This window comes from Carassius auratus, chromosome 19 (genome assembly GCF_003368295.1).
Source record: "Carassius auratus strain Wakin chromosome 19, ASM336829v1, whole genome shotgun sequence".
In the NCBI taxonomy this organism is placed as follows: Eukaryota; Metazoa; Chordata; class Actinopteri; order Cypriniformes; family Cyprinidae; genus Carassius; species Carassius auratus.
In genome coordinates this window covers 9903473-9916704 of record NC_039261.1, presented here as the reverse complement: position 1 = coordinate 9916704, position 13232 = coordinate 9903473, and the positions used below count along the sequence as shown (strand labels likewise).

The following is a 13232-nucleotide window of genomic DNA, read 5'->3' as shown; positions in this document are numbered from 1 at the left end:
CGTCAGACAGTGATGGTTGCTTTAAATGGATTCACTGAAAAAAAAAGCAGACTGCACAGTTTTCACTTGATTATGCACAGGCAAAGTGCAATAACTACAGCGAGCTGGAAGCAATTAGAAATCATTCTATTGTGGTACAAGAGACAACAATAAAAGAGGAGGCGAGAGAAAAAAAAGATCGTAATCTTGAAAAGTCTGATGCTGGGAATTGTTTAAATGAACAGATAATTGCATGAGAAAAAAAAAAAAAAAAGCAGCGCCAACACAAACAGATCTATATTGAAAGACAAAAAAACATACCTATGAAGTCTAAAGGCCTGTAATTTTCTCTTCTATACGGTACAGTATCAATCTCCCGCCTTAAGCGTCTGATAATGAATAAAGGGCAATGAATCCACCGGATGGGCTTTAGGATTGATTTTGCCATGTTTGGGTTTATAATATAACGATAAAAATCTCTATATCTCACCACTTTTTAATCACAGTAGCGCATTCATCTCGGAATGATTTGGAATGTAATTTGGTGGGAGAGGTAATCAGGTTTTGCGTTAATTGACTTTGCGGCCTGCAGATAGAAGGGTTTTTCTGCTTCAGTAATTACCATCCGCCACTCTCTTGTCTAGGCTGCCTGTTGCTGTGCCGACCACCTCCCGGTGCGTATTAATGATGCGTGAGGTGTTGCTGTGCCAGTGGGGAGCTACACAAAAGGAAATACTAGCGCAGCTGAGCGCGCAGGACACACCAGATTTTAGCGTTTCCACAGGTGCTTCATGCACAGCTGCCATCAAAATCAACAAAGTCTGTAGCACAGACAGCTTCGTTTATTAAAAACCGTGACCCTTTGACTTCGTTGTGCTGTGTCGCTCACTTTAATGGCGTCTAGTTATGGTGACCAAAGTTCCCGGAGGTCAAACTTCGCCAGCAGTCTCTTTCACTCATTGTCAGTGAATGACTGTATCTCATTGTCAGCGTGAATTCATCTTCAGTGTAGACGCGTGTCTTTGTGCCTTGCGTCTCTTTTTGTCCTTTTCTCTCTCACCTTATTTGTGATGCTTCAAAACCTCTTTGTATCGCTCCTCCCTGATATAAACAGACTCAGAGCGCAGATGTTTTCCGACGCAAATACAAACAGAGCGTGAACTAGAATACATGCGGCACTCTCAAAGCTCCTAAATAAACAGGCACAAAGACGCAACCAAAGCATATCAACAGACATGATTACGTCATGAAGATGCAGTCGAAATAATAATAATTAAAAAAAAACATTTTTTTTTTTTTTTTACATCTAGGCTGAGAGATGCTTGTTACGAGCTCTGCAAGTAGGGGGAGTAGTTTTGAAAACATGAAAGCACAATTTACTGTAGACTGTGTTCACTTTATAGGGAACTACTACAGAGTGAAACAGGATAAAGCATGTTATTTCATAACCAGAGATCCCCCAGGAAAAGCAACATTGTTTAGATTTTTGAAGACAATGCGGTAATAAAGCTCCTGCCGTGACGGCTGACAGGTTTTTGGATGGGATCGATTCACTAGACAATCAGATCATGAGATTGAATGCATTGTGTTTTGAAAACTGGGAATTGGGTGTCAAATACTCACTTTAACGCATGAGGTGAGAAGAATGATGCAAATTTCAGCTCACTAATTCAATTAATGTACTGTCAAAGGCTTCTGATTATTAATGAGTCTGCAAATGCAAACACTGATGTCAAAATGCTCTCAACTGGGTTGAATAAATATAAAATGAGATCTGAAATATGGCATGTGCATGTGTATGTGTGTGTGTGTGTGCGTGTGTGTGTGTGTGTGTGTGTGTCGGATGTAGATTTGTGACTTACGGGTTTCCGTAGTCCCAGACAACACACTGAGGATCCGTTGTGCCCTGAAAGAAAAACAGAAAAAGTTAGGAATGACTCCAAAACAAATAGTGTCGCATTGCAGAACAGCAGAAAGGAATAATATACTGCATTTGTGGGATGTGTGGGAGAACATATGTGACTTTTACTGATTTATTTAACAACATATTCAAACCAGGTGGCATCTGCAAACACACAACACTGGGAATTTATTATAAACATATGTTTCATATGTTTCAATCGATTTATTTATCTATCTATTTATTATTACTTTTTGTGAGCAATGTTTAACTTAAAAAAAAATGTGTACCATATTCCTGACACTTGGTTAAATAATGTATATAATATTTATTATAATATTATAAAATAAATATTATAATATAAATCTAATATAAATATATTCATTTGACCAGGGCCCCTGGGAGAAGACATACTGTATCTCAGTTAGACCTTCCTGGTTAAATAAATAGATAATATAATATATTTTAAGTGTGACTAAATTTTCCAGTATTGGGGGTAGCCAATTTATGTATTTGCTAAATTGTATATTTTTTCTTGCAATTATTAAGGGAAAAAAAAAAACTGAAAAAAAAAAATAAACAAGTATTTTTAAGCCCAGAGTGTGGATTTGTGAATCATAAAAACAAAGCAAAAAAATAAAATAAATAATAATATAAAAAAAAAAAACAAAGGTTAATTCTAGCTTCATTGATTTTGTGAGAGTCTGCAATGATGCCCTATTTTTATGCCCAGTGTGAGGCTCTAATCAGGGTTCAGTGGTGCATGGCTGAATGAACAGCTCATTATTGATTCATCAACAAATCAGCTGCTATAATTGACTAATCTGTTTCAGCTAAAGTTATGCCTGTTATGTCTTTTCAGGAAGAAGAGTCCCACACGGGATCTCATGACCTGAACAACGATCACCTCTGACCTTCAGGGGTACAACAGACTCCCACTAGGCCTTCCAGATTCAGAGGGCAATTGTATCTTGTTATAAGGTCTCAGTGAGGTTGTATACTTCCAATGAAGATGGATTCAGCGCAATACAGATGCTATACAGGATTTTTAAACATTTCATTGCCCCCAAGTGGTTAAACAATGCTACATACTGGATTGGATCAAATGATTGAAACACATTTTGATAGCTGACACCAAGTAATAAGTGTCTGAATGACAGATGGTTGACACATTCCTCTCCGGTGGGTTTCAGGACAGAATAGCAGGCTGATGAGTCCAGAAACACTCACACAGGTGTTCGATAATTGTGATATGTCTGCTAAGACCAGTTTTAAGTGTCCAGTATGGACTTGTGCCATTAGATTGGCTCGAATGTACTTATCAGCAGCACATACAGATGGCATTGGTACTCTCAGTTATAATGAGAACAAATGACCGGAGCCGTTTTGTCATCGCAGGTGGTAAACAAAACCAACAAAACATGCAATTGAATACATCATTTCAATTTGAAACTGACAGCCGGACGCGTTTGGACATCGGTGATCAATAACCGGTGTAGACGCCAGAAAGCCCATGTTAAGACTGATGAATTGGGAGGATTGCCGGCCAATGACACAGCTGGAGTGCACTGCCTCCATTTCCCAGAAGCCTCTGGGGGTCAGGATGGCTCAGAGCAGCTGTCCACAAAGAGAGGACAAGTCCCAACACACAGCCTTAGATTCCCCTCACGCTGTGTCCCAAACATCTGCGGCCGGGGCTCTGCTGGACAATCTGGACACTGACCCCTGCCAAGGTCTTTCATACGCAGATGGGACTCACCCAGGACCATGGCTGAGCGGGGCACGACCTCGGTACGAGGGGAACGCCGAACGCGCGCATAGAAAACATTCACGAATCACATCCACTCCAGCATTCCCAAAACTCACGCCTCTATGGAGGAGACAGCAGGTAAAGGTTGCCATGACGACTAGGGGAATATCACAATGGCAGTTTTCCTTGTGCAGCTGATGTCTGCAGTGATGCACAATCCAATCTGCAGGTTTCGCATTTTGCATAAATCCTTGCGGCTGCATTTTTATTACATTTTTTTTTTCCCCACATAAAATATTGAGGGGCTTTATGTGCCGTACTTTATGTCCTGTGTATTTATGGATTGTTAAAGATGTTCTATTCATAACAGGGTAATATTAATAGAGGGTCATTTTAACAGAAATGTATTTCGTGCCTGATTATGGTGTTCAAACAGGCTTACTGTACTAGAAGTCTGTGCTCACTGCATCCGAGGCAGTTTGTCAGTATATAAGGAGGCAGAAACTATGTGAAATGAAAGTTCGTTAACACTTTTTAGTACAGGGATCAGTTCTCACTAGTTGCTTATCAGCATGTCTATTATTAACACATTGGCTGTTTATTAGCACATATTGTGCATGACCCTATTCTACATCCCTAATCCTATCCAAACCCTTAACAACTACCTTAATAACTTTTAATAAGCATCAAATTAGGAGTTTATTGAGGCAAATGTTGTAGTTAATGATTTATAAAATAAAGTGTGACGAAAATGCTGAACACATGTGAAAATATTCCTCTATTCTGAATACACTACCATTCATAATGTAAGTTCATTGGGTCTGTAAGAATTTTTAAAACAGATAAACACCCATATTCTGCAAGGATGCATTAAATTGATCAAAAGTTACAGTAAAGACTGCTGTAACTTTAAACTTACAGCAGCACACTGTTATCAATGTTAAGTATTTATTTATGAGAAGTTTTGATATTTAAGTTTTGTTTTATGTTTTTTTTGTTTTTTGTAAATGATTTCTGAAGGATCACTTGACACTGAAGACTGGAGGAATGACTGCTTAAAATTCAGCTTTGTCATCACAGGAATAAATTATATTTAAAAACATTAAAATTGGAAACCAATATGTATTAATATTGTTAACATTCCACAATATTACTCTTTTTACTGCATTTTAATCAAATAAATGCAGTCTTGCTGAGCTAAATATGCATATTTTGTTGAGGCATTTGAAATTAAAGCCTGTTAAAACATAAATAAAAGTATAAAGTACTTACATTGAGCAAAGGGGCGAGTTCCACTGATACCAAGGGCTCGGTGGGCTTGGGTAAGGGACGCACCGTCACAGTCAGAATCTTCGAGCTGATCACGAATGGATCTCTGTCAGGAAGGAACATAGAGAGAGTTAGATCCAAGACTGACTACATTTCACATCCAATAGTATCAAGGCTGGGCAACATTCAGAATTTAAGAATTCTCAATTGGAAATGGAATTGAAATGACAAAATTATGAAATTCAAAATGTCAATTCAAAGAAATTCAACACAGTCATACAACAGAGAATGTTGATTAGTTGACACATTTTCATGAAACAATTAGTTATTTGAAAATATTGCTAATTCTACATATTAATTTCCAGAATTTTTTTTTTTTTTTTTTTTTTTTTAATGATTACACATGTGACCCTATACCACAAAATCAGCCATAAGGGTACATTATGTTTTTTAAATTGCAATTTATAAATCACCTGAATGTTGAATAAATAAGATTTTCATTGATTTATGGTTTGTTAGGATAGGACAATATTTGTCTGAGATTTTTATTTATTTATTTTTTTGTACAAAAATGTACAAAATATCTTCATAGAAAATCATCCTCACTTAATATCCTAATGATGCTTGGCATAAAAGAAAAATCTATAATTTTACACATGCAGGTTTTTTTTTTTGGCTATTGCTACAATATGCCCCAGAGATTTGAGACTCTAAACTAGGTTCAATATTACCAAATAATTTTCATAAAAACAGATTGATTTATTATTATTATTTATATATAGAAAAATTTGTAGATTTGTTTTTTAATAATAATAAAAAAAAAGTAAAAAAAAAAAATTGTCTATCTATGGGTGGCATTTCAAATACTGGTTAGAATTGTAATGTACACTTACTGCAGTGAATATATTTCAACAGAAATCTGAATGGCTCACAACCCTGGCAGGTATTCCATGACAGAGCATGATACAATGGCTGAGTGCCACCGTGTGTGTGTGTGTGTGTGTGTGTGTGTGTGTGTTAAATCCATTGGCAGAGCTATTTTAGACCATACTGTGCTAAGCAAATCCATCTATTTTTGGTGTGTGTGTTTGTGTGTGTTACGGAGAGAGATAAAACTTATCGAGTTGGGTCACAGGGAGTTACATTCTGTCACAAACAAATCGTGCAGGTTAGCTCCCCATGGGGCAGCGAGATCAAGGATGTGTGCTCTGGGCAGAAAATTAATGAGAAACAACAGCAAAAGCAGACCAAAAACAAACAAATAGCCTTGATCCCATACATATTCATACCCGTGCCTCTAACACGGCTCACAATAGAAAGAGACAGAAGCAAACACAAGCAGCGATTGTCGGCACACTCGAGTGTCTCTCGTCAGGGTTGAGGACTCTGACATGCTCAGTGAGTTTGGACAGTGAACTACAGACCCCAGCAGGGCTTGAGCAGAAGAAGAGACGTCTCTACATACCCCCCAGTGTCAGCTGCACGAATCAGCTTAATTACATTTATCTCCTTTCTCTCAATACAGACAGGCTTTCAGTAGTGGATACTCTGAGGGCAATTGCAACCCAGTTACATGGAATATCTAAAAATGTAGTCTCACGCTATCCCCAACTGTGCACGGCATGATTATTTTTTGTAAGTGTTCTTTATGTCCACACTCAGAGTACAAATTATGTGTGACGTTATGAATATGAACAAAGTGCATGTATGTAAAAAAATGTGCTTGTAAAACCTGAGCTACTATATGAGATTTCTCAGTGATATACATTTTTTTAATAAAATTTTGTTTTTATTTTGAGAAATAGTAGTAATAGTAATAGTAATTTTGTTAACTAAAAAATTGCACATGTACAGGGAATAAATGCATTACATTATAAATAGATGACTGAATTCATATATATATACACATATATATATATATACATATATATATATATATATATATATATATATATATATATATATATATATATATATATATATATATACATATATATATACATATATATATATACATATATATACATATATATATATATATATATATATATATATATATATATATATATATATATATATATATATATATATATAAACATGTATTAAAATAAATATGATTACTAGACCACATACTCAAATTTAATATGAAGAGAAATCTAAATCACATAATAAAAAAATAAATAAATAAAAAAACGTTATTTTTTTTCCTGTGTAAATCTCTGTGAGAACAGCTGAGTTTGTTTGATAAGGTTTAGGCACAACATCAGAACATCATGTGATCAGCTGGAGCAGGACGAGGAGGTATTCTAGGAATAGACAGCACTGTATGTCCATTTTAGGCTGCTGTTTAAAACTAAAGGTGTGAAGACAGTGTGGCAGCACAATAAGCCTACAAAAGGGTGGCAAACTTTACCGGATTAACCACGGTTAATCCTGTACGAAGCACTATGAACTCTTGACCTCACATCAGAATATAAAGGGTACGGTCAAGACCTCCAAATAAGCATCTTAGTCATATAAGCTCATTTCTACACAGGCTTAAGTTCCACTTTCATTCTTTGGAGCAGTTTCAATTTTGATAATTGTCCATTGTCTCTGCCAGCTGGTGTCGATCATATGCAGAGAAACAGAAACGTGTTGTCCTTGAAAGTGCTATCAAAAATGTATTAAAACACACAAACAAATGCATTCACACATACTCAAACACTGGACTTACTTTGGTGGGGGCATTATGAGGCCGAGGGTGCGGTACAGGATCGCTCCGATGACAAAATACGGTGTGTCGTCTGATTCTACGGGACAGAAAGGGTTAAAGTGTCAAAATCTAAATTTCCCAGATCAAATCTCCAAAGGAATCGAACCATAAAAAGAAGGGAAAATCTATGGGCAAACTGCATTTTCATATAAGTTTAAGTATTTAATATAATATTCATGTTATTTTATTTTAGCTTTTGTATTTTTAAATACATTAATACATACGAAAATCATTGAACCTTGATCTATATGCTTAAAATCAAATATGAAGGGAAAAAAATCACATCACACCACAAGATGATATGGCGCTCCGAAAACATAAAGCAGAATATGAAATGTGACATTTCAAATATAACTTTCTCATTTAAGTGTTTAATCTATTTCTTTTTACATTAATACATAGAAGGAAAAAAAAAACTGAGCATCATGTCACTGATCCACATCCTCATATTCATATTTGAAGGAAAAACACACATCTCAATTTTATGATCATGATATGCAGCTCCAGCTGAAGGAACCTAAAACACAAAGCACACTATAAAGGAAGAGTATTTAAGGAAACTCTAAGAGAGAGTCAGTACAAAGCCTGACATTTAAAAGACACAGAAAGGAGGGGATTCATAGAGATATGACACCGATTGTGTTCCCAGGCCATCTGTCCACTCCTCCCCACTGGCTCCATAGATCAGATTCAGCAGCACACTTCTCTGTGCTTTTCATAGCATTTGTTTTGTTCTCTCCTCTGCACGAGTGCCTTGCCTCCACATGAACCTCATCATCTGTTCTTTTCTGAAACGCTATTTATCAAATACCTCTTTTTTCTCCATCCCTCCTCAGTCTCATCCAATTCTTCTTCTCCTCGAAACGCTGTGAGCCTCCAGAGAGACTCGTCCCTGAATAAATGCCATCATATTTCACATATGGAGGACATGCTTCGGACACAAAATGAAAGTGATACAGTAATTGGTGTTGTAACGGGCCCTAAAGTCCACATTTCATTGCTCTGTTGTTCTCATGCGGCCCTGAAAGTCCTCACAGTTATTCAAAGTTCATCGAGAGATGGAAAATGAACATTTAGCCCTGTTCTGAGGCACTTCAGAGGCTCTGATTTTACTGCAAATTTCATGAACAGAAACTCGGCCAAGCATGGCTGAATCACTGTTGCAATTTCCACTGACATTATGAAATTTTAGGTTTAATAATTTAGCTTGAATAGAGCTTGTTGAAATCACTGAACACAATATGCATACTCTCTGATGCAAAAGAATAGGCATGTCACAAAGTACGAGTGAATAACGTAATCTCATTAGCATATATTTGTTCAGTACCTCTGCAAAGTTGTTTATGGTTTAGAGTCTTAGAACATCTATTAAATGTTTAACAGTTTTTTTGAATACTGTATTTAACATGATAATGCATATTTATTGTGAAAATAAATTTTCATATCTATCTATCTATCTATCTATCTATCTATCTATCTATCTATCTATCTATCTATCTATCTATCTATCTTTTTAACGATTTGTTCTATGATTTATGATCTATATTTTGTATATAATTAAGATTTTTTTAATTTTCTGTTTCATTTGAGGTTTTAGTTATTGTTATGTGTTGTCATATTTTATTCAGATTTCATATTTCGTATCTATTTTATTAGTTTTAATGATTTTAATACTTAAGCATTAAAGTTCATATATATATATATATATATATATATATATATATATATATGTATATATATATATATATATATATATATATATATATATATATATATATATATATATATATATATATATATAATTACATGATAATATCTTAAGTTGTTTTGTCTTTAGTACAATAATAAAAAAAAAAAAAACTTTTTTATGGTAGTTCTATTTTTGTACCATTATGTGCTAAAAATAACTAATTTCATGTCTAATTTAATGCCCCAAATCTCAAAAGACTAACAAAACAGACTCTTTTAGCTCTGTTTTCTGTCAAAGGAGGAATAAATAGAGTCGTGCCTCGACCCTTCACTGAGAACATGGATGTCACAGGACAAACGCGGTGACTCATCCAGCAATACTGCAGTTCTCATCAGACTCAGCAAATCAAATCCCAGTCAGCTCCAGAGCGCTTCTGACTGCATGTTAAACTATGAGTTAATAGATAACAATCACACAGCAAGCCCTGTTGCTCTGCTCTGAATGGAGCCTGACTTCTATCTTCCCTCTATTCTCTGAGCTATCACTTCAACAATGCTATTTTAAGAAAGGGCCCTGATGAACCTTTCCTTTTTCAATAGAAAACCATTCTGGACAAAGCTCTGCCCAGGGAGCCATCTTATCTCTGATGGCAGGGGGCAGAATGGGGAGTGTGTCGAGACAGGCAGTGTTTGTCATTTCCTGCTGGGCGGTCCTGCACGGGCAGGCAGGTCTGTAATGGTTTAGCCTGGAGTTGTTGAGACCCTCAACGAGACACTAGCAATAATGGTCATTTCTTGTTTGATGTCCGTTTGTTTCGTTCTCATTTCATTCAGCATTCTCCTCAGCCTTCAAACCAGCTCTTCCCTGCCCACATCCTGTGTTTCCATTCTCTCAGGCAGAATATCTCTCGTTTTCCCCCTGTCTTTAGAAGTCTTAGGACTGAGTGCCTGTCATGCTGGCAGATCACTATGATTTCATTGGCCCATTTATTCTTCCTATTCTCTCAAGCGTGTTCTCTGTCTCTTCCCAAACCACTGACTGATTGAATTCAGTTCTTCTCTGCAGTCAGCTAAACATGACTGTATGTGCCACAGCTTAATGCTGCTAAGAATTGTAAACACAGAGTTTGATTATTTATCTGAGAATGGGAGTTCGTCTGACCATGTACATACAGAAAACCACAAATGACGGCCATCTTGGTAGCTAATTTCATTGCAGGAAATGGGTATATAATTACAGCTCCTATATCTACTTGAATGAGGAAAGATGTTTGAATAGCATGCGGCAAATTAGCAATAAAATCTAAAGCCAAAGGAGCAATAGAATTTGCTCAAATCGTGCTAACACAATATTTCACAGTATGGTCTTATTATTACAGAAGCTGACATGGATGCAGAGAAAATATGAAATAGGAGAAGAAATTTGTTTGATTTCAATGTTAGATTTGTGTTTGCTTGTATATATAATAATATATAATATAATATAATATATAGTCTCACATAAATAAAACAAATAGTTCACCTCACCCAAAAAAGTTTGTATAAGCTTCTTTCTTATGCTAAACACAAAATAAGATATTTTGAATAATTTTTAAGAACCAAACAGTTGTTGGTCCCCACTGACTTCCATAGTAGGGAAATAAATGCTATGGAAGTCACTGGTGACCATTAGCTTCTTTGATTACCAGCATTCTCCAAAATATCTTCTTTTATGTTCAACATAAGAAAGAAACATATACAGGTTTGAAACAACATGAGGGTGAATAAATAATGACAACAGTTCTATCCCTTTAAGCTCCTCAGCTTTTAAAATAAAGGCTCCCATTTCCCATATCTTCTGTTGTTGACATTTACATTTCTCAAATTAAATCTCCTGGCACAAGCTCTGTCTGTCATACTGTAGAAGACTTGCATAGATGGACAGACCGTCTGACTGTGAAATGCTTTTATCCTCCAAACTCACTAACAAAACTACACAAGGTAAAATACTATATAATCCAGACTACATAAATATGGGTGCAATCAATAAGAGAATAGTCTGTGCTAACCACAATGCATTCTGTGCAGTGAATAGATGGCTGCCAAGAGCATGAAATCATCAAAACTCAATTTAACAATTCAAACGATTTTGAAACTGTATTTGGTTGCTGCTAGACATCCAATGTAAAGTCTGTTGAGCATCACTGATTTTGGTGACTCATTCCCGCATTTTAATGCGGATTCAATGCTCAGACCCTGGCAGTGCATACGCGTTCTGGGAGGGATGGCAAAAGTACAGGAGAAAGATGTTTAAAAACCTTAAATGTGAAAGAGAAGAGAGTCACATAACATGCTAGGATACTAGAGCAGTACACATAAGTAGCAGAACCCTGACGGGACACTCAGAACCACTGCTGATACCAAAGGATCTCATTAATAACAATGATGAAGCTGCACGCAGAGATTCAGTGCAACTCACATACTGTTACCACAAAAACAACATGGTAATTGAAAACACAACCCACACAATAGTGTACATTTACACGTTGTATATATCACATTTAGGAACAACTAAAACTCTTTGCCTCTGTCTTGGATAACAGTAAAAAAAAGTGGCAAGATTATACAAATATTTCAAGCTGGAATCAAACCTGCCAGATCACTATCACTCAACATGCACTAACCCGACACATTTTATATCACTTACCATCAGAAGACAGGGTGAAGACTTCTTTGGGGATGAAGAGTTTGTCATCTGCAGAACGTGCCCAGTCTTTCATCCCTCTCCTCCCCTTCATGGGGAAATTGATGTCACTGGAAACAGCCGAAACTGGTTCTCGCTGGATGGTGATTACTGACAGAACCAGAGAAAGACAGAATAACAGTATTGAAGGTTCAAATATTAAACTCCTTATGGATGTTCCTTTAAGTTATGTGCATTGCAGACCAACATGAGCTTTTTTTAGTGGATGCCATGGGAACTTACTGAGGTTGTTGGTGACAACCAGAAAGCTCTGGAACGGCTTTTGAGCCTCTCCAATTAGATGAATGAAATCTTCCACAACTCGCATCAGTAACATAGAACCCGGAGAGACCTAAAAGGAAGTTACACGATCACAAAAATACACATATAAAAAAAAGAAATTAGATTTGGTTCAATTTTGGGTATGATTTCTAAAACAAACTACATTTAAAAGTTTTGGGACAATAATACGTTTATTCATCAAGGATGCATTCAATTGATCAAACGTGGAAGTGAACATGTTTAATAATAATAATAATAATAATAATAATATTATATATATATATATATATATATATATATATATATATATATATATATATATATATATATATATATATATATATATATATATATATATATATATATATATATATATATAATTATTAGTCTTAGTCTATCGACCACTGAAACCAAACAGACTGTTTGTCCAGGAATTCTCTGAAAGGTGTTTTTTTTTTTTTTTTTTTTGAGTAAAATGGCCATGAAGTATGATTACTTTTTGCTCTTGGGTGATTTTAATGTGCATATTTGCTGTGGTAAGGACATACTTGCAAGTGATTTTGTAAATCTGATTGAATCTTTCAACCTGGTGCAATGGGTAAATAGCCATACTCACAATCAAGGCCATACATTAGACCTGGTTCTAACCCATAATCTGCAAATTGAAGATGTAAAGGTTTTTGGGTATTTTTTTTTTTTCTGATCATATGCTTATCACATTTAATACTTCTACTACCATCCAACCTGTATTTATAAAAGACTCCTTGGGTTGGTCAGGGCGATTACATGCTATTTTACTGTGCTATTCAAAACCAAGTGCAATCTCTTAAGGCTGGAATCTTCTCTGCCGCTTTTAGGTGTTAATGAGCACTGGTCTCTGCTAAAA

At 35.8% G+C, this 13232-nt stretch overlaps 1 protein-coding gene across 10 annotated transcripts in view; it reads right to left on the bottom strand.

Moving 5' to 3' along the window:
* Nucleotides 1-13232, bottom strand: part of adgrb2 (adhesion G protein-coupled receptor B2) — a 254928-nt gene that overhangs the window by 81360 nt on the left and 160336 nt on the right. For all 10 annotated transcript variants that reach the window (XM_026288832.1, XM_026288827.1, XM_026288830.1 and 7 more), the window contains exons 11-15: nucleotides 12308-12416; nucleotides 12029-12175; nucleotides 7615-7690; nucleotides 4902-5004; nucleotides 1842-1885 (exon numbers count right to left, since the gene is read on the bottom strand). In XM_026288832.1, the coding sequence (XP_026144617.1) occupies nucleotides 1842-1885; nucleotides 4902-5004; nucleotides 7615-7690; nucleotides 12029-12175; nucleotides 12308-12416 (479 nt within the window). The remainder of the gene's footprint in view (nucleotides 1-1841; nucleotides 1886-4901; nucleotides 5005-7614; nucleotides 7691-12028; nucleotides 12176-12307; nucleotides 12417-13232) is intronic.